Source organism: Sparus aurata, chromosome 1 (assembly GCF_900880675.1).
Source record: "Sparus aurata chromosome 1, fSpaAur1.1, whole genome shotgun sequence".
Classification (NCBI taxonomy): Eukaryota; Metazoa; Chordata; class Actinopteri; order Spariformes; family Sparidae; genus Sparus; species Sparus aurata.
This window is the reverse complement of record NC_044187.1, coordinates 27,610,903-27,631,443: the sequence shown is the minus strand read 5'-3', so window position 1 is coordinate 27,631,443 and position 20,541 is coordinate 27,610,903. Positions and strand designations below refer to the sequence as shown.

General features: G+C 40.5%; 2 protein-coding genes across 4 annotated transcripts; one reads left to right on the top strand and one right to left on the bottom strand.

Moving 5' to 3' along the window:
* Window positions 1-3,303: 3,303 nt before the first annotated feature.
* LOC115566388 (tumor necrosis factor ligand superfamily member 14-like) lies at window positions 3,304-9,692 on the top strand. Of its 3 annotated transcripts, XM_030392356.1 has the most exons (9): window positions 3,304-4,313; window positions 4,761-5,133; window positions 5,210-5,323; window positions 6,400-6,646; window positions 7,831-7,893; window positions 7,985-8,018; window positions 8,660-8,722; window positions 8,836-9,073; window positions 9,234-9,692. In XM_030392356.1, the coding sequence occupies exons 4-9, from the start codon at window positions 6,449-6,451 to the stop codon at window positions 9,415-9,417; spliced, it is 780 nt and encodes a 259-aa protein (XP_030248216.1). In that variant the 5' UTR covers window positions 3,304-4,313; window positions 4,761-5,133; window positions 5,210-5,323; window positions 6,400-6,448; the 3' UTR covers window positions 9,418-9,692. The 3 variants fall into 3 exon arrangements, with proteins under 3 accessions (XP_030248216.1, XP_030248292.1, XP_030248130.1); XM_030392432.1 differs by having other exon boundaries at window positions 3,304-5,133; window positions 5,234-5,323; XM_030392270.1 differs by having other exon boundaries at window positions 3,304-5,133.
* Window positions 9,693-12,630: 2,938 nt separating this feature from the next.
* LOC115578768 (uncharacterized) lies at window positions 12,631-14,822 on the bottom strand. Its single transcript, XM_030411927.1, has 3 exons — window positions 14,264-14,822; window positions 14,113-14,146; window positions 12,631-13,752 (listed from the first exon to the last, which is right to left on the bottom strand). Exons 1-3 carry the CDS (start codon window positions 14,483-14,485, stop codon window positions 13,370-13,372), a joined length of 639 nt encoding a protein of 212 aa, XP_030267787.1. The 5' UTR covers window positions 14,486-14,822; the 3' UTR covers window positions 12,631-13,369.
* Window positions 14,823-20,541: the final 5,719 nt, after the last annotated feature.

Here is a 20,541-nt window from a genome sequence, read left to right as displayed (position 1 = left end):
ACTGCAGTTGTCATGACTTGTGGGAAGACGGCTTAGAGAAACCACATGTTGACAATGTGGAGTCATGCACTCTGAAACTTTTTTGAAGAACCCTGCTGGTAATATATCAAGGCAGCAGGAGGAAGTATCAAAAGCTGTATTATGTCTTGCAGGTTTTTGTCATTGATTGGATCAAATTGAGTCATGGTAATTGAGTTGATTTTAGGTGAACGCATGACCAACACACCTCCTGTACCTGGTACCATGGCACTGACCCATTGTCTACTTTTTTATTTTGGTAGTGAAAAAGGATGCAAATTCATTAGCTAGTTCATAGGTAGATGTTCAGAGGCTACTAGCACAGGAGGGTTTTTTAGCCTGTCGTCAGTAGCAAACAGGGCACGTGCATTATTGTTGTTTTGGAGGATGATGTCGTAGAAGTACAGCCTTTGTCTTTGTCCCTTTCAAATACAAAAATGTAAAGTCTTTCTTTCTAAATGTCAAAATGAACCTGGCGATTTGTTTTCCGCCACCTGTGCTCAGCTTTCTACATTTCTTTTTTTCCCCATTTTGACCAGTGTGGCATTTCTCCAAGGAGATTTTTTCTTACTTAGAAACCACCTTCACTTTAGTGGGTGCAATGGTGTCAATAACATTTGTAATTTTAGAACTGAAATAATGTACAAGGTCATTGACAGAGAACCTGGTGAGCGGAGGTGTGGAAGAGAAATCCTGAATAAATGTCACTGGTGTTTTCACTAATGTAGTGTTTTGAGACGACGTAAGATACATCACTCTCAAATTAAACACAGTGATGATCAGAGAGTGCAAAACCAGATACAAGAACCTTAGAAATGTTCAGACCCTTGGAGATAATCAAGTCTAGGATGTGGCCCCTGTTGTGTGTGGGCTGCGTCACAGTCTGAGTGAGTCCATAGTTATCAAGGACTCAAGGCCCTCTGTCCTCAGGTTATTTAACATGGGTGTTTAAGTCACCAACAACTAACACACAATCCCAGTCATAGCAGATAAGAGACAGTAGCTCAGAAAAGTCATCAAAAAAGTCTGTACCGTCTTTAGGTGGCCTATAAATAGTTGGAAATATACCAGGCCTGAGGAAGATGAGTTTACTGAAGAAACAGAATGCTAACACCTCCTCATTCTCTAGGCATTCTGGTCTCACTTATCAAAAAGAAGTTTGGAGGGCTTGATTCAGTGTGACCAGCTGCACTGTTATCTTGGTCTAACCAAGTTCAAGTTAAAAACATAAAATCAAGATTGTGTTTGATGTTAAAATCATGTATTTAAAAAGATGTTCCCGTCAGAGACCTGATGAAGCTAAATTTAGTGAGTAAAAAACAACTGTGCAATTGTGACAGTTTGTGGCTGATGAGGAATGGGCATCAAATTTAATAAACTTGCAGATTTAGGGAAGTACTATGTGTTTCTCAGCAAATTCACCATTTTTCTATTACCTGTCAGCACAGGATTTGAGGAGCAGGAGCGGTTCTAGGGGGGGGCCAACAGGGGCCAGTGCCCCCGTAACTCTGAGTCTGGACCCCCCTGTGGCCCCCCTGACAGGGAGTCTGCATTAATAATACAATGACAGATTTCTTGCAATGATTTTGTTCTGACGAGAAAGGCTGAAATAAAGTGTCTCAGCAGTTTACTACCCAATCACAATTGCTGAAATTGTAAACACTGCTTTGTCTGAATGAGGGATTTATCCTTTTTTCCGGGTTGTATGTGCCCCCTAACAAAAAAGCCGGCCCCAACCTGGCCCCCCTATTAAAACTGGTCTAGAACCGCCACTGTTGAGGAGGCAACCTGCACTCCATGGGGCCCCGGCTTTTCTTGGGGGGGAAACATTAATGATATCAGCTTTGTGACCTGGACCCGTCACATATCAGTTCGAGTTAGTTGTATTTTCTACACGGACAGTTTAGGGTCTGCAGGTTGTTACTGAAGGAGCCCGTGACATTAGTAATTTTAAAAGGCCATTAGTCCTTTTCATGTCACAATCAGGTTCAAATGTTTCTCGTACCTTCAAGCTTAACAGTTGAATACAGCAGCTAATGAAAAAATTATCAAAACAAACACCAAAGGATTTTAACAGTCATAGGAGCTAATATAACATTTTGAATTGTTGTGTACTGTGTTGTAACTACACCGATAGTATCACACTTTGTTTAATATAGATCCGTATAGACACAGCTGCAAGTAATAGACTTAAGGAATTGTACATTACAAGGAAAGTCTGTAATAACTGTAAAGAACAGTATTTTTTTTATCAATAAAAGATTGTAGTTTTGCAACAAGGTACACGTGCTAACAGGCTCTCAGGCTAATATGCTAGCAACTGGCTAAATGGCCTACAAGTGGTCCAACAAGGTACACATGCTAACATGCTTACAGGCTGACAGGCTTTCATGCTGAAAGCAATATGGTTCAGTTAATGTGAAAACACAGCACATTACTGTAATATTACTATCAATTTACCGTAGTTTGTACATTTACAATAACAGTGGATTCTTATTTATTATTACAATGTGCAATGTAAATACTGTATTTCACTGTATAAACACAACATTTAAGTGTGGCTTTAATCTATATTACTGTAAAATAGTACAATAATTACAGTATACTAAAATTAATTTACTGCAAAAATAAAGGATGTTAAAAGAACACACTAGCTGGCAAATGCAGTGATTTCAGATACTTTCCCAGTAAATAATACAAACAGGGTCAACGGTGTAACCTAACAACTCGGAACCCAAAAATGTCTGAAAAGTACAATGGATCACCAAACTCGGCTTTATTTTGTTTAGGTCCAGTATCAGTCAGAGCTCTGGTATTGTGTATGCAAATTTACTTTAACAGAATGGATTTATTAAAAATGCTATTAGTTACACCTGTTCTGTTCCTAAGCTGCAACTCCTCCTAATAATGACCATGAGAAAATGACTGATTCCCCCAACTGAAAGTTCTTTTTGTGTGTTTGTACTAATGTTAGAAATCCAGAGCCTTATAAGTATTTGCAGAAGACATACAGATACATCAGACTCATGATTTAGATTTAGATTACGTTATAAATGGGCAACAATGAAAAAGGGAAATGTTCAAAAAATAAGAAACACCAAGACAAGAGCAGCCAGATGTGTGTGTGTGTGTTTGTGTGTTTGTGTGTGTGTGTGTGTGTGTGTGTGTGTGTGTATGTGTGTCATCATCAAAGAATTCAGAATGTACACAATGTAGAACTATGTATGTATTCTACATATGTATCTACTATGTGTATTATTCACACAGTAACAGTCACTTCTGGGTTTCCATACATGTGCGGGTTTATCTCTCCGTCTCTCTCTTCATTTAACAAGCAACAACCTCATTGGCCCGCCAAGACCCTAGACTTCCGTCTGTCCTCCCTGAGTCTTTATCTTCACTAAACACCACTCTGTGTGTGCGTGTGTGTGTGTGTGTGACACACCAAGACAAGACACGAGCAGTGTGCGTGCGTGTGGGTGTGTGTGTGTGCGTGCGTGTGCGTGTGTGTTTGAAGCAAGTCAGTAAAAGTGTATGCAGTGTAGTTTCACCATACGAAGTCTGTCACGACAAACTGCCCCCTCCCACAACAAAGAAAAAACCCCAGACTGGTTTCAAATTGCTCTGAGCTCAGAGTTCGAGTTTTGCTTTCAATAAAGCGCAATCATCTCTTTTTTTTAACTCAAACATTTCTGCAGCACTCAGACAGGGAAAGACATAGATTTCTTAGATAAAGACTGGAAAATGAAAGTGTTTCTCAGAATATTTGGGTGAGAGTCATAATGTCACTAAATCTGAGCTGTCCACACTTTTGTAAAGTGGATACATTGGTGGGATGGTGTAAGCATTATCAAACAGGCTAAAGCACATTGTACGTAAAAAAGAGAAATCATAAATGTGTTGCTGAATCACCTATAATAGAAACTATGATGTAAGAAGGGAAGAGTGCAACAGTACTTAAAGGGACAGTAAGCCCCAAAACAAAAATAAGAATATATATATCTCCAATATAATGGAACCAGATGGCACTCGGCTTGTGGTGCTCAAAGCTCCGAAGAAAGACACTGGAGAAACTCAACAGTAATCACTTCCTAGAAATCACAACCTGGTCACTAAAGATCATCCAGATGGTCGAACTTTTTTTCTTTCTACAGAACAACACACACATCAACGCACAGAAGGAAGCGTGTATTTGCTCATGGAGGAGAGGTTCTTGACCAGGCTGACCTCCATCAATATCTCCAAAACTCTTCAGCTTACACCAAAACAGTCACGAGGGATATATAGCACTGCAGGTTAGTGGGCGACAATGTGAGTTTTTAAACACTCTCTTTAAAGTGAGGCAATTCTTGAATTAAGCAGTGACCCCAAACATGGAGTCAGGAACATAGACCCTAAAGTACACCTTCATCGTCAGTTACTGCAAGTTGTTTCCGATGATGAGTTCCAGTCAAGGCAACTTGTTCATCAGAGAATGAATGTTGTTATTGGCAAATGAACAAGCACAAACCAGCTATAACGGTAATACTGAGTAGGCAATGAAGTGCAGTTGAATCAGACTGTGGATGATGACTGCATCCGAGGGCAGCGGTCAAATACATCAAGTACACATGTGAATTTAATTGCCTTTTCCCCCCAAACTAATCCTCCTAGAACCTCTCTGTTGTAATTAACGTCACAATGCATTCTTCTGCATAATCAATGTGGCCAAACTTGACAAAGCAATTGTGCACATTTCTCAGAAACTGCCGCACCCCAAGACAGCTCCAGACACCGACAAAACAAAAAGTGTTAGAGCAGAACATGAGACACGCAGTTTGAAAAACTTGAATAGAGAGGAAGTGTCAGCTGAGGGATGGTAACTATATTCAGCAGTCGTAGGGAGTGTCCCACACACACTCAACGCACATTACTCACTCTCTTTTGCTCTGTATCTTTCTCTCTCTCTGTGCCTCTTCCCCATGTCATCTTCATTTCCTCCTTACATGGGCTGGCTTAAAAGAAAAAAAAGAAGCAATATTAGTGATAGTTGACAGCAGGCGAGCAGACGCAGGAGGTGAGAGAGAGCAGAGATCTGTAACTCGTTGGAGGCGGAGGATTTTCTTCTCTCGGAAGGTGAGACATCTGGAGGAGAGGTCATAATGGAAAGTGGTATCTCAGAGAATGTTATCAATGTTCTTCTTCTCATTAGGTTCTTTTGCATTCAATGTCCCAGAGAAACCTCAGAGGTGTGAATACTGACCTGTGCTGCTGGATGGTTGACTGAACTCTGGAACCAAACATCTTTTGCACATTTAAATCCAAGGTAATTACTTTCTGAACTGCCTTGAACGGTTAATAGGACATTTGGCTTTGATTCAATGGACCGGTTGAGGCTCTCTCTCCTTGTGCGCTTGCAGTAGTCTGAGTATGTTGCAATCACTTTGTTTCCCAGAAGCTGGTTGCATTGCATCTACCCATTGTAAGCAGATGATACAATACTCCTGAGGTCACATCTGTACTTATGCTGACTGTACGTCTCGTGTCTGCTTCTGTCTGCCTGATTGTTATTAGCTTTTTCTAATCTCTCCAATCAACCCAGTGTCACAGTACTTCCTGACATAGTGATAGTTTATGTACAGGGAGCATTGAAAGCTGAGTGTCAAATGTAAAATGTGTGCCTGTGTCCATGAATCAAATGGATTATTATACTTCAATATTTCATGAATTGATTTTTATTAACACATACTGAAATTCATTGTCTTTTCCTCCCTTTTAAGGGGCACTGTGTAGTGTTGGAGATGAAGTCAAGTCAGAATTTACATATTTACAATATTCACAAGGTAATAATACAAACGGTTTTGTCTATAACTGAATAAACAAGCTGATCTCAGAGGAAAACCATGTCTCCAGCACACTGTTTGAAGCTGGAAAGGTGGCATGTAAACAAAGTAAAACAGTCTGAAATTGTGTTGTCGATTAAGGTCAGTTTGTTTATTCAGTTTATTCAGTCATGAAAACAAAGAGATCTTTTGTTTATCAAGGCATAAAAAAAAAAAAAAATCAGTCGATGAAGAACTCTCTCATCTGATTAAAACTAAATAGTGCACCAAACTGTTTTTGTTGCCTCAGCCTAACCACAGGCTTGATGTGATTAGATTCTGGTGTGACAGTCCTGGACTATGCACCCCAACTACCTCCCTGCAGCTCCAGCTTGGATAAAAATGTTGTGTTTCATTCACTCAAAACGTACACTTTCTGAGAGTCAAGAAAACCATTTAAAATCTGCGTCCATGTCCATGAATCCTGCTGATTGGATTTTGTGATGATTTTACCAATTGCCATGGCACCAAGTCTCTCTGATTCACCTAACCCCTCTCTTTCCCTCCCTCGACACATCAGGCCCTTTGTCCTTTAGCCTTCAGACCCCAGGAGGACCAGATCTGGTGTGATGGCTGAGAGTGGTGTGGGTATGTCCCCCCAGGTGTTTGTGGTTGACAGCCAGGCCAACTACGACTCTGTGCTCGGCAGAAAGAAACCGTGGTGGGCGAGAGTGGGCCAAAAGTTTCTTCTGCTGCTGATAGGATTCACCGTGTTGGGACTTGCTGTCGAAGGATGTTTAATCTACAATCTGTATAAAAAAACAGAGGTGAGACTGATGTCGGCATGTCATTTCATGTGAGTATGTGTGAGTGTTTGTGTGTAGGGTTAGGTCTCGGGACTCAGAGCACGTGGAAATTCCTTTTCTCTAGAATTTCCCTGTTTTCTCTACGTCATAACCAGACTCCACACAAGCGGAGAGTTAAAAAACGTTTGTATGTGGGTCATCAATTGCTCTTTAAATGACAGGTCTGTGTCAAATGGACTCTTTCTTTAGTTCTACTTCCCTTTCCTTTTGCTTCCTTCAAGCGCAAACCCCCAGTACAACTTCACTTCTCTAAGACAGTTTCATAATGTTGTAAACACACGCCAGCCCCTCTGTGCTTTACACTCTGCATGTTATGTAATATGACATTTAAAAAATCAAACCTGAGAGAAAGTGCAATGCCATGTTCTATTGGGAGTAACAAAGAAAATAATAGACCTTCACCAGCTACAGAGAGAGAAAGAGAGTATGTATGTATGCCAACTCTCTTATTAGAATGTTGTTTATATTTTCACGAATGAAATCTATGACATTGAAATACCTTTATTATAGCCAATTAAATGCCACAGAAACAAATAACAGTGGTCAAGTGAAACCAATAAAATATCTTGATTAATTTAAATTAAAATTGAAAGGCTTTTTTTTTTTTGTTTTCTGTTGTTGAAATGAAGGACCTCGATTTTTGTTTGTTATTATACCCAGTGGTAGAAAGAGTAATGAAAATATGTACTCAAGTACGAGTACAATTACATTACTGAAATATAAGTCAATATAAGACAAGTAAGACATCCTGTATAAAACTAATACTTGCAATGTGCAACATGTAAGAACTGGTTGCCTCTAATTCATAAAAAAAAAAATTGGCAACAGAATATGACAAGAGTAACCGCTAATTGCTGCTAGCTGTTGTAGGTAGGTAGGTAAGTGCTGCCAATCAAACATCCTGAGTCTGCCACTGTTACTAAGTAGATTACACGATTACATGATTGGGCCCACAGGTTCAATGCATACTCAAGAACGAGTAGAATTACAGACCTGGACATTTCTATTGGTTTCCCAGAAGCAGATCACTTCCTGTTCTTACACGTTCTTGAACTTTTTACATCTTGCTTAAAAACACCCGCAGATTTTTCACCAATGAGCTCAATATTTATTTTTCACTCTCTTTTTTCTTCCCCTCCCTGCAGGCCCTCTGTGAGTTTCATCCGCTTTGCCAGAACGTGTCCAGACCCCAAACATCCAGGCAGAAGGTAATTGTGGTTGTACACTACCCATGTATTTTACAGGTTACTGCTGGTTGTGTGTTGAAGTTTTGAGGGTCAGCTCTTTTTTTCTGTTCAGGGCGGGACCAGCTCGAGTGAAGCACAACCTCAAGGTATTGAATTACTATCTTTTACCAGTTTGTCCGTGAATATCAACCACATATATGCAATATTTAGCCACTGTCAACAGCTAAGATGATTTGACTACAAGATACAATGTTATAAATAAAATGACAGCTTCAAGAGAAACTTTTTAAATGAGAACTTCAGAGCTCAACACACAAGGAAAACCTCATGTGTGAGTTTAAATGTTCACACACTAGCAGCGTTAACATGAACAATATTTACTCAATCTGGCTGAAATCAGTCTGATTAAAGATTCCAACTTACCTGTACATGGACGCTAAAAAACATCCCCTCAAACCCAACATCAACACCGCAGCAAGTCATGTTCTTGATTTGGTCAGCGGTTCAGTGGACTCTGGCTTTGTTTATCTTTTCAAACGCAACTTGTGGTTTCAAGCTATCGACCATCGAGGTGTTTAACAATTTCTGGCTCTTTTAAGACCTCCTGCAAATTCGAGTTTTGTTTTGCTCCCACAATGTTTCTGGCCCTCCTGGGAGCAACGTCATCTATGATGGTGCAGCCACCCGGGAAGCGCATGCGCAGAAAGAATATGTGTATTCTCACTAGAGTGATTGATTGGTTGTTTGGCTGACTGACTGAATGATCTGATCCTGCTTTTCTGAACAGGGTCCAATGAGATATCCAAAGTGCAACCACATCTAGAAAAGTGGCCCTTCGCTCAACTACTGGGTTAGAGCCGCCTCAGTACTCAAACGCAGATATTCTATATCAATGTTTTATCAGAACCCATGTTTTATGTTTTCTTTATTCACTTTCCCTCTTCCTTCCCATCTTTTTCTCAGGCACCAATATTCCTTCAAAAAATGGTAGCGTGGTGCAGTGGAGACATAGCGGAGGCGAAACCTACCTCTCCAACATGGGGTACGACAATGGTCATTTGGTGGTCAATAGGGAGGGTTACTACTACCTCTACTCAAAAGTGACAACAAATGCTGCAGAGGAGTGTTCGCTTATCCTGCACAAGGTGATGAAAGTCACCCAGGCCTATGATAAGCCTATAGAACTTATGAAATCAAAAAGGTTAGTCAGTGTGCCACACCTTACTTCCTTCCTCTGCCGCAGTGCCTTTCTGAGCGCAACCTGTTTGTAGCTTTGCTTCTGTGTGTTTGAAGGCAAATCAGCGTTGTCTTCATTACGTTTTGGCCAGTTCGCTTTGTGACATCTTGTACGTTTCCTCTAGTTTTCGCTGTCCGAAACCTCCAAGCGAAAAGCCTCCAGAGGTAGGAGAGGATCTGTGGAACAGTTTCCTCTCTGGGATCTTCCAGCTGCAGAGCGGAGATAAAATTTTTGTCACATTGGAGAATCAGGAGATACGCCAAGGAAGTACTGAAAACCTGATGGGTGCCTTCATGATACCTCCTTAGAGGCAAACACCTCTGCTGCACATTGTGATCAGATTCTATGTCTCTGTGTGTTTATTGACACCATACATTTTGGTGAATTTATATATATCTAATATATGTGATGTTTATCATCTAAATTATACTGTACTCGATTAATGTATTTGAATCACTTATGAAGAAGCAACAAATGGTTGTGATATCATAAAAAGTACCTGATATTCAGGTTATACATCCTACTTGATTATTGTTATATATTTTGTTGTGTGAATAAAATGCGGTTTCTTATCAAACAAAAATATGAGGTGGCATCAGTTCCTGATAAATAGCTGATTGTAACCTTGATCACATTATACACCACGCATTCAAAGATAAAACTCTTTGGAACCAGCTTGAATACCATCAACACACTGAGACAAACCACAGAACTGCAACATGCACTGCTCAATAAGTTGCATCACATAAACTGCAGATTTATCAGCTCACAACAAACACAAACACCTGCAAAGCTGTGTGTGTGTTTATGTGTGTGGAGAGCAGGATGTGGTTGAGTGAGGACGCACCGAGGAGAGGATGGAGGGAAAGACTACTGAGGTAGCTGTGGCTGACTCAGCTCTTCTCACTGTGAACAGGGGAAAGTTCTGCAAACAGTGCAGTGCATTGTGTCAAATGGAACAAAAAAAAAGGAGTGTTAAGAAGAAGCGCTTAAGGCCAGTTCGGCAACCAACGTGGGAATTCTGCCAGGGAATTATGGTGGAAAAAGAGGCGAAACAAGAGGCAACGGGTAACAGCAGCATGTGAACAGTGTGAAAACAGGAAACCCTGTAGACAGGTAGACAGATGGGTAACCAAATCACCACTGAGATGGAGCAGGGGAGTGGAAAGACTGACCTCAGATGAAGCTGAAATATTTGGGTCATTTCCTGAAGACACAGATAAACATCTGTGCATCTGAGTGATACAAACACATTACAATACTCTTGCAGCTTGAGCTTGACTGCTTTGCACAATAAAAAAAATAAAAAAACACCCCATGTAATTGCACCGTTAGAAAGTATTGCATATATTTGCTCAAGCACGTTGTGTTTTTACTCCATTACATTCATTTGACATCTACGCTAAAGATGAAGATTTTACAACATTACACATATTCAGCCTTTAAAATACGATGCATCATTCTTAATTAAACTACCTGACAGCATAAACTCGACCAAGTTGCAACATTAAAAGGCTGCTTACACATTAATGCATCAGCATACATAAACAACATCATTTACACAACAAATGCAGTCTGAAAGACGCCATTCTGCATTATAAATACTGCTACTTTTGAGATCTAGTAGGATACCTACCAGTCTCATTTGACTCGTGCACGCACACGCAGCACTGATCTACAGGTGGCAATGTGTTGGCAGAGACATGGAAGAAGAAGGAATTTACAATTATCTGGTTAGCAAATTAAAGCAAAATTATCCAACATTTTTTAACTTAAAATAACAGCTTCAAAATGATCTTGATGGTACAGTCTTGTAACAGGGTGAATGGTGTCTCTATCACTTGTTTCTGCACTATGTAACTACAGTGAGAGGGTCGGATCACAGCGTTACATACATGTTTACTTCAACATACAAGTTCTCAATACATAACATAGTTATGACATAATGAGTTTTGTTTGTAGTCAGCACCTACATTACATCTGACAAACTGGGATTTGTATTTGACAGTGGTGCTGCATTCGCCAAATCGCAAAAAAAAATAATAATCCACTTTTTCTACACAATGTTGCTTGGAGTCGTGTCTACCAGCTGAATTTAAAGGTCATATTGATACAATTTTTATGTAGTTTTTAGCTAACACATGTACAGAGCTTGTATTGTAGAAAGGTGTAGAATAAAATCACTGCTCCCTCATAACGTTATGATTATGAATTCATAATTTTTACATTTTTGCTTTTGTTTATCTTTGTGAAAGAATTTCTGCTTGGTCCCAACTTCTGACAAGGTTTGTGAGCCAATAGTAGAAGGCCATTAGTAGGTGCCAGTTTGTGGGAAAAAAAATAAAAGTAAAAATGGTTGATTTCTACAGCGCCCAGCATACTGTCCTGACCTAAGTAAGCTCTTTAGTGTTTACATTGTGAAAGAATCATTGCATTCACATCCTGTTAGTGGCTGAATGTCATCACTAACACTTATAATTTTGATATTCACTCTCTTTTAGCTCTGATTTGTGGTATCTAGACGGAACAGCTCGTTTGCAGGGTTCCTAGAAAAACCTTTGATGGCTACATTTGCTAAATGTATTAGAATTCTTTCCCAACTTTTAATGCTTCTTTTTATACACTACTTCATGAAACTGGTTCTTCATGAAAACATTTAGTCAGCAATGCAGTTTAGTGTGAGCTTTCAACAAATCTAAAAAACATTCCATATCTTTCAAACATTACTAGTATTACTCAACTTGTAACTAGGTGATGGGAATTGCACAATTTAGTGCTGACTATAGTCACTAAGTGAGTCTGACTGCTGCTGGGTGCTGAGCAGGTAGTGGGTTTTTTGCAGCTTTTTCTATGACAACAGCTGCCTGCTGTGGCTGAAAACGACACTCTGAGGGCACAGAGCGCACCAACCAATAAAGCCGTGGGTCGGTCGGTCGGCTAAAAAACGAGCTGCAATGGGCTCAGTAAAACCAAAGCAGGCTGCAGATTTGACTGACAGTTCTCTGTAGGTTACTTTCACATTGTCATTTGATAAATTGTTATTGTGATATTTATTCTTGCCAATTTAAGTAAAGGATCTAAACACATCTGTTGCTGTATGTGTTGTTCATGTAGGGAATCACTGATTATGAAAAAGTGGCGATAAAAAAACAAAAGAAGGACAAAGAAATGTTTTAAAATCGCACTTAGCATTTCCTTTCAGGCTCCAATATTTGCCCTCTGCTTCGCTTGTGTGCTGACAAAATGAAAGCGTTAACTCGTATATCATTAGAGGTGATAAAGGCCTGTTTTCACCCAACATCAGCACCTTTGGTTTATACATCACATGAGGTGTAATTGTGTTTGTTTGCTGGCCCACAGTTTTTTTTTTTTTTTCTAAACCAGATTTTATGGTAAATAAACAGGAAGTGATGTATACACAGTTCCCGGTATTGGCTGCGCAACAGCAGTGAACTTTCCTTTACCCACCAGCTCTTCACATTCCACATGAAACTTTGTCACAATCACTCTCACACTCGTCATCTCAGTGCTCACAGAATCCATGTTTAATATGGATTACAATGAAATACATTCAACAATGTGTAGTTCGTCCATAGGACTTACATATGAGTCCACATATTAAAGACATTTCAGTCATTCTGGTCATGTTTTTGATTACAGAAGGATTTCTAGGGGACCTTGTTTCTGTAAGTGTTACTCATCACTGTTCTTATTCATAATTTGCCAGACAAGATTAAATGACTAAACCTACTTAAATACAGTTGTTGTTTGGTCAAGAGGACTAGAAGAGGTTCCTGTTGAGCTTGTTGCAGTTTTGGAGTAGAATCAAGATCACACATTTTTGTAAGCCTGGACTTTAGGCCCTGAGCCATTTATAAAATGAAAACAGAGCTCTGGTAAAATCGTATTCAACACAATGTGGGCTGATGGAACTTGCCATATATTGCACATCAACACTAATGTAGTGATAGCTACATCAAAATACATATTATTATAAATAGAATATAAATAGTTCAGTTTCAGTAAATAAATATATCATACATAGTAACACACAGTATATACGTATTTACACAGAAGGAGATGAGTGTCTTGTCTTTTCCGTATGCGGTTTGCATTGTCAACAAATGCAACTTCTCCTCAGACGCCACTTTAAAATCCCGCTGAGCTTCCTCGTCTTCCATCTCCAGCTTGCAAGAACCTCCATAATAGCTTTGACTTGGCCTCGAAGAAATCATAAACCAGTGTTGCTTTGTGTCCACATTAGTCCACAAGAAACATCCCCAACCCTGAGCTGTTCATCTCCAATCTCCAGTTCTGCAGTTCCTTTGGTGCAATCATCTTAGTAACCAGTCCCTCGCCCTCTACCAGGCTCACCGTCCAGCACTTCTTGCTCACAGGTATTGTATCAGCCTTCTCAGGAAGCTCCACTTCACAGGTGAGCTTATCGCCCACCATTACTCTGAGGAGGCCCGCCTTGCACTGGTAGGTGCAGGTGAGTTTGAGTTCAGTGTATATGAAGTAATTCCCCGTCTGTCGGGGCTTCAGAGAGTGCTGATCTCTGTCAAACTCAAACTTGCTTCCCACAGAGTCGCCAGTACCATAGGCAACTGGAGCCCAGGGCATGGTGAAGTTGGTTACCTTGCCTGCAGGAGGAGACAGAACATGTGTAATTTAGATGATGTTTACACAGGGAAAGGTTGTCCGACACATTCCTTTCTGATGTTGTCTTACTTCAGTCTGATTGATTTGGCAGAGCTACAAACTACACATACTCTATTGTTAAAGTCATTGAGGCGATAACAGACAAAGGATCTTTAGGCCACATCTTATAAAGTTTTGTCCACGAAGAGGGAAAAAGACTCTACATAAATAGAAGAGAACATAATCTAACTACTCTTATGTATTTCTTAATGAATAAAATCAAGAAATTAGAACATATTTTGTGACTCTGTCCTCAAACATGTGTGTTGTTTGCCTGTGGTAACAAATAAAAATAGACATACCTGAGGCGGCTTGTAGGTAGACAAAGTTCTGCATCTGTTCACAAAACAGAAAAAAAAGATGAAGTGGATTAAAATGTGCACAGAACATAGGTCGGAGGAGAACCAGAGACTCTTTTTTTTCATGAACAGTGAATACAGTCATTCTGTTTACCTTGTATCCTGAACTTGGTAAGTCTCCTGTCAGATGTGACGTCTCAACCTGTTGGTAGTGAGTCGGGGAGTCCAGTCTGGACTTGAGCGCCATCACAACCATCGTCCCGACGACAGTCACAGCTGCCACCGCCACGAACAGGAACGTGATGGACGCGATGAGAAAGGCGTCCAGGCAGCCGCTCCGCCGCCGACCGCTCTTCTGGAGAGACTCAACGTCCATTTCTGTACTATGATGTCCGAATGGTGCGTCGCCGCCGTCCAGCTGTCAAAGTGCAAACGCAAGTTGTCAGTGTTGTACAGCTCCAGGTGTTTGACCTCCGCGAGATATAGTCCTCTTATTGTCCCACAGCCCGGTCCGCGGCTTCAGCCGAATGTCGCGACTCTGAGGACCATGGTGGCCTTTTATACCCTACTATGAACTTAGTTTCAGACAGGGAGGAAAAACGCGGAAGTCATGGATTTCCCTCTCGCCTCCTCACACACGCCCCCCTCCTTCACTGCGTGTTCACGAGGTGAGAAAACGAGACTTTCCGCGGCGCTGCCTGCTATTGCGCAAGTGCGCCCCGAGAAAGCAGCGTGTGCGGGTGGAAAACGAAAGGGAGAGACGGCGGCGCGCTGCCTCCATCCTCACTTCATTCCGAGACCGTGTCTGTCAGACAATCCTTCCCACTCAGACGGCTGGCAAGAGTGGCACAGTGGAGGTAATGATAGGCTGAAAACAAATCTCCAGGTGAACCTGGACCTGGCTGTCCCGTTTGAGAAAGCATCTGTTGGCAAGTAAAAGCGGGGCTTGGGAGCATGTTTACAGTATTTCATCATCACCCGAAAACAAAGTCCATCGAGTCATCGAGCAGGTTCACACACCTGGCGCAAGTTCTGCCACAGCCACGTGCCAGCCCGGCTCATTATCCAATCAGAAAGCGAGTTTACTCTCACCTTAGACGGGAAAAACCCCAGTATGTCTGTTCTGCAGGTATCAAAAATAGCCGGGCTTCCTTGAAGGAACCGGTTTCTGGTGTTACTCAAACACTGAAAAAATAGCAAACTTGACATGGTAAAGATGGAATATTTTGCCTTGATCATGTGTGTGGGAGAGAGAGGGGTGAGGCTGGAGAGGGAAAGGAGTGGGGAGGCACTCTGCTTTTATGGCACAACATAAGACTTTAATGTGCTGCATCATGGAAAATAAGCATCTGGTGTGGCACAAGTCCCACTAACTTAATGGATGCCAGGGAAGTACTTACACAGGCCTATCTGTTGAGGGAAAGACATCTCCCCCAGTGTTCACCAAATGCTCACAGTGTCCCAACATATCAATAAAGAATATTAATAAAACAAGTTGCCTCACCTCAATAGCACCAACCCACCGGTACAGATGTTTGAGCTATTGTGTAATGGCAGGAAGTGGGTTTTTCTTGGAGGTGGGGGGTTGAAGTGTGTAGGTGTCGAGAGCCGAAGTCATGCCCCTGCTGGTTTACCCCAGAGGAACTTATTTTGGAAAAAATATGTATGTTAGTAAATAGAGAGAGACAAATAATTGAAATCAATCAATCAAATGATAATTTTTCCACTTGAGAAAGTTGCAGTTTGTCATAAAACTAATGAAACATAAGACTTTGAAAACACCTTGTTATGAAGACTACACAGTCGACAGTCACCTTAGTGATGTCATCTCATTGAGCAGTCATCAAAACCTGTCACTTAAACCTTGTAGACAAATAAGTTGGTTGTTATCAGGCTTCAGCAGAGCTTGACCAAAAGCTGATCATTTAAGGGGTTTGGGTTAGGAAAAGATCTTGGTTTGTGTTCAAATACGCACATGTTCACCACATGTTAGAAAAGCTAACCTCTCCATGTGCTTATTTTTCTGGGCTCCTTCCTGACTGCAATGCTGTGACCTTGCACATGAAATAAAAATGTAATTGGTCAGCTGCAGGTGTGGTCCTTGAGCAACGTTAACTAATTAATTCTGATGTTCCCGCAACAACCCCAACACGGTGTTATCAGATTGTCCATACCAGTCAAGAGAATTCTTGATAATTCAGCATTCATTGATATTCTAGGTTATAGATACCTCCAGGTTCATGGCAAGAGTCTAAGAACACAACATCAGTGTTGGACTTCACTGATGCTCACCTGGCTGAACAGCTTCTGTGGAAGTCATCGTGAGGGTATAGGCAGTCATGGTTGAAGTATGTGAATGATTGTCATCTTATCTCATGGTGTCTGGTGCACAGCGCGTCTTTGTACTGTTTTGTCTTGTTAATCAGTTTTGGGTCTGCGCAGTCAGCGTTATATGAGGAAATTAAAGTGTGAGAGAGTTTGAGATAAGAAGTGAGATAAGATTTAAGATGGAAATGCAAAGATAAATCAATGCATCTTGAGTCTAAAAGTTTGTTCCAGGAGAGCATGCTTAGTGAGTTTTGCTGTGAGAGACAGTAAGTCATGAATTGCTCAGCAGTGTTACAGTACAATGGGTGTAACTACTGACAAGGGCTTTCCCTCCTGGTCCATACAGCCCTGACCTCCCACAGGAGAGTTTATGGTAATTGCTCTCAAATGCTCACTGCTGCTCAAAACAATCAGCTGATAAGATCCGCACAGTTTGCAAAGATGGAACTGACACGGGAATGTTTGTGGTTGTTACAGAAAGGGAAGTGCGTTGTTATTTAAAGATAGGCGAAAGACTGGAAGTGACTGTCACTGACTGTGACTGTTAGAGCTATGTTTAGGCTAACAGTTAATTGGGCTACTGAGGAAGCTAAATATAGTGAGTCTTACACTAGTAACATCAGCAAATACACTAATCAGCTGTCATTTAGTTGCAACATTATGCAACTTTTTTTTTTACCTTACCCTTTTTCTACCTTAATAACAGCATTCTAACGATACAGTGTCTTGTAATAGTCTTGTCTCTGTCATAGGCACTCCGCTCCCCTATCACTTTTTCTCTGTCTGTTCTAAGTAAGTGTCTGTCCTCCTGTCTGTCATACTGTCTGTCCTACTGACTCTTCATCACACTTCTGCCCGAAAAACAGCATCTGTCCCCGGCAGAGAGCTAGATAGCTCCTGCAGTTGAATGCTATTATGTGTGATGCAACTTTGAGAAGGAAACTTTAACTCATTGTGTCTTCGTCACCTTCCACTATTGTGTTGTTGTAGTTACTGTCTCTGGCAATTTGTATAAAAAAAAGTTGTCCTGAATGAAACTTCAGTGAACTTTCCCCCAGAAAACAGCATCCCTCCCCGTGATCGAAAGCCCGACAGGGTCATCTGTTTACTGCATGATTATGTAATATGATGTGAAAACAGCAGTGTCTGTAGATTGTTCATGTTTGCAAGATTTATTCAGTTTCCCCATCTTTGCCATTGTTGCATAGCCTGTTGTAAATGTACGGTATATACATTGCTTTCAGGAACAAATGCTGCTCTAAAGCGGGAAATCATTGAGCAACTTGTATTAATTGCAACATTCTTTTCTGTAGTTTAGTCAGTGGCTCTTGAAATTGCAAAAGTCCTCTCCCAGTATATAACATATTCAATTGTCTTTTAAAATGGCACTAAAAGACCCTGGAAAAATAATGTTCCCCAAAATACCTTATACATTAGATCACTTAGCCCATAAATAAATGTTCCATACGTTTGTTTTTATGAAAACCTGACACAAGATACTTCCATACAATAAGCTTAACTTAACTTTGATCCTCAGGCCGGTAAACCTATTTTGTTACGGTGTTCAAACAAAATAAACTGGCAAGTTTTAAGTAGATCCCATAAAACATTTAGTTACAACAATTTGGAGCAAAATAGCAATAACTATGAAGTTCAAATGCCCCTCCCCACCCTTGCACAAGGAAATGTTATTATGGTTTTGTTTAAGTCTTTGGGAAGTAGTTATTATTAGTGATGAATGTTAACTATCAAATAAAGGGTGAATGTAATTGTTTAATGTGCAAATAAACAAAGCATGCAGCAAAAATGAAGCATCAATCCTGAAAAGCCATCTGCCTTGAAGGACCGTGACCATGTCGAATTTTTACGGAATGCAGAATGATAAACAAATTAAAAGAATTCTTTATGCAGGAGTTGCTGTTGGAAAACACATCATTCAAAGTTGACCACCCCTCCCCAGCTTCTTTAGTTGTTTATACAGCAGTTACGTATGAAAGCACAAATAAACAGGCTCACAGCTCTGACAACTCTTCAGGTTTTGATTTTGAATGCAGCTGCACTGCACACCTCACCCTGTTCTTCATCTGCCTCTTTACCCTGCGTGTGTGTGTGTTTGTGTGTGTAGCTCACCCCCACCCTTAGTCAAACAGACACAGAACACAGTTGAAGACAGGGATGAGATAGCGATGTAACCTGGATGCTACGTTTTTATGGAGTGTGAACCTTGCACTGTTATTACCTGAGGGTTACACACCCACTGCCCAAAGGCCGACACACAAAAACATCCAGAACATAGCAAAATACTAATGAAATAAGAAAATGCAGATGGGGCAGGGTCTCAGATACAGACGACACCACACACACTTAGTGGGTCATAAGTGATGATGGAGAGGGTTTTTTTTAGAAAGTCTATGTCCTCTTTTTTGTTTATTTTTTAGAAATGTATTAAGTATACTATATTTGTGCTTGTGTAAATGTGTCACATGTATATTCTTTTTGTCCTTGCTAAATAGTAATGCTCGTTGTAAATGCTGCATGTAAACTAAAAATGAGAAATGTTACAAAGTTAATTATCAACATTTATATTTTAGTCTTTCAAGCATGTGACGGCACTGGCAGTAAATTGCCAGCCCAACCTACATAAAAATATAAACAAAAACATGAAAAAATAGGGGGGAATGCTCAGTGTCCGCTACTTGGACAATGAATAACAAATGCCTCCTACAAGCCCCAGAGATATAAAATGTCAAACTGAAGGTGTATAGGAGCTTGGATTTTAAGGGGATTCCAAGCTGCTTCCACTCCTCAATCAGGAGTCAGTCACCCCACCTGCGCACAGGTGATCTGAATCACCTGCAATTAGTAATGAGGGATTTTTGAAAATCAGCCCAATATCAAAACAAGGAAAGTACACTGATTCATGTACTCTGCTTAAGTGCCTGGAGGTACTGGCACTGACATTGTATAGTGCTAGAAGTACAGTGCATTTACCACATCACAGCTTTCAGTTCACCTAATTTATCTGAATACTTCTTTGGTGACTAAAGTCCATACAAAAGGGTACATTTTGAGCAGTTTGGCCCAGGTCAGGATCCTTTGCTGTCTCAGGTCTACAAAGCACAGTGAGACATTGTGTGATATTACAATATACATGACGTGAATATATTTAGAGTTCTTCCACTACACTGAAGGTGCACTATCTAGTTTTGGGGAAGAAATTTAAATCGGAAGACAAAGATCTTCACTGACTGATTTTTATGCCTAGACAAACTAAATAAATTGTGACTTAATAAACAAATTGACCTTAAAGGACAACACACAGTCATACTGTTATACTATGTTTATATTTGGCAGACCCCGCCACCTTTATAGCTTCAAACAGTGTTCTGGGGACCTTATTTCCCTCTGAGAACAGTTTTATTGTTTATTGTTTGTTCAGTTATAGAAAAGTAAATATTATATTTTATATTTAGAGTTTGTTTTACTATTTCATTAATATTATGAATATAACAATTCTGAGTTCCCCTTGAAGTGTTCCTATATAACATAATACAGTGACTCTCAGACTCAGGGGGCACCACCCTGGGGGGCATAGAGCCACTAAAGGTGGGATGTGGAAGAGCTAGCTGGTGCTATTGCACTTTCCATTATCTCTTAAAATATGACTTATAATTCAGCTTGGATCCTTTTTGAAGGCATAAGAAGAATTTGAAAAAAGTTAGAAAAACAAAAGAGCTTCGGTCATCCACATATCATGAAGAGTGACAAGGGAGAAAGGACTGGGTGGTATGATGGGGAAAAAATGTGGGGACTGTTGGGGAAGTTGTAAAACTGAAATATAACATAACTGAGATACAGTTCATAGAAGGTCATATGCTCCTGCAGGCCAAAAACCCAAGTCTTCTGTTCCCTAATGAAACCAACCACACTTAAGCTACATGAGCACCATCAGACACACGCACACCCACACATATAAATCCCTCAAAAGTTCCCAAATTTGTCAAAGAAAGGTTATAATTGCCGGGAAAAAAAATGTGTTAAATCCTGAGTGTAGGGGTGTTTGGGGAGTCTTTACAATTACCTGTGTGTGTGTGTGTGTGTTAT

What these genes read in the sequence shown, in the direction of transcription:
- LOC115566388 (XM_030392356.1), top strand. Translation starts at nt 6,449, where the DNA reads ATGGCTGAGAGTGGTGTGGGTATGTCCCCCCAGGTGTTTGTGGTTGAC. An exon ending in ATCTGTATAAAAAAACAGAG is followed by an intron (nt 6,647 to 7,830) that starts GTGAGACTGATG and finishes CCCTCCCTGCAG; the next exon opens with GCCCTCTGTGAGTTTCATCC. An exon ending in GCCCTTCGCTCAACTACTGG is followed by an intron (nt 8,723 to 8,835) that starts GTTAGAGCCGCC and finishes TCTTTTTCTCAG; the next exon opens with GCACCAATATTCCTTCAAAA.
- LOC115578768 (XM_030411927.1), bottom strand. Translation starts at nt 14,485, where the DNA reads ATGGACGTTGAGTCTCTCCAGAAGAGCGGTCGGCGGCGGAGCGGCTGC. An exon ending in TACCAAGTTCAGGATACAAG is followed by an intron (nt 14,147 to 14,263) that starts GTAAACAGAATG and finishes TTTTGTGAACAG; the next exon opens with ATGCAGAACTTTGTCTACCT. An exon ending in CTACCTACAAGCCGCCTCAG is followed by an intron (nt 13,753 to 14,112) that starts GTATGTCTATTT and finishes CTCCTCCTGCAG; the next exon opens with GCAAGGTAACCAACTTCACC.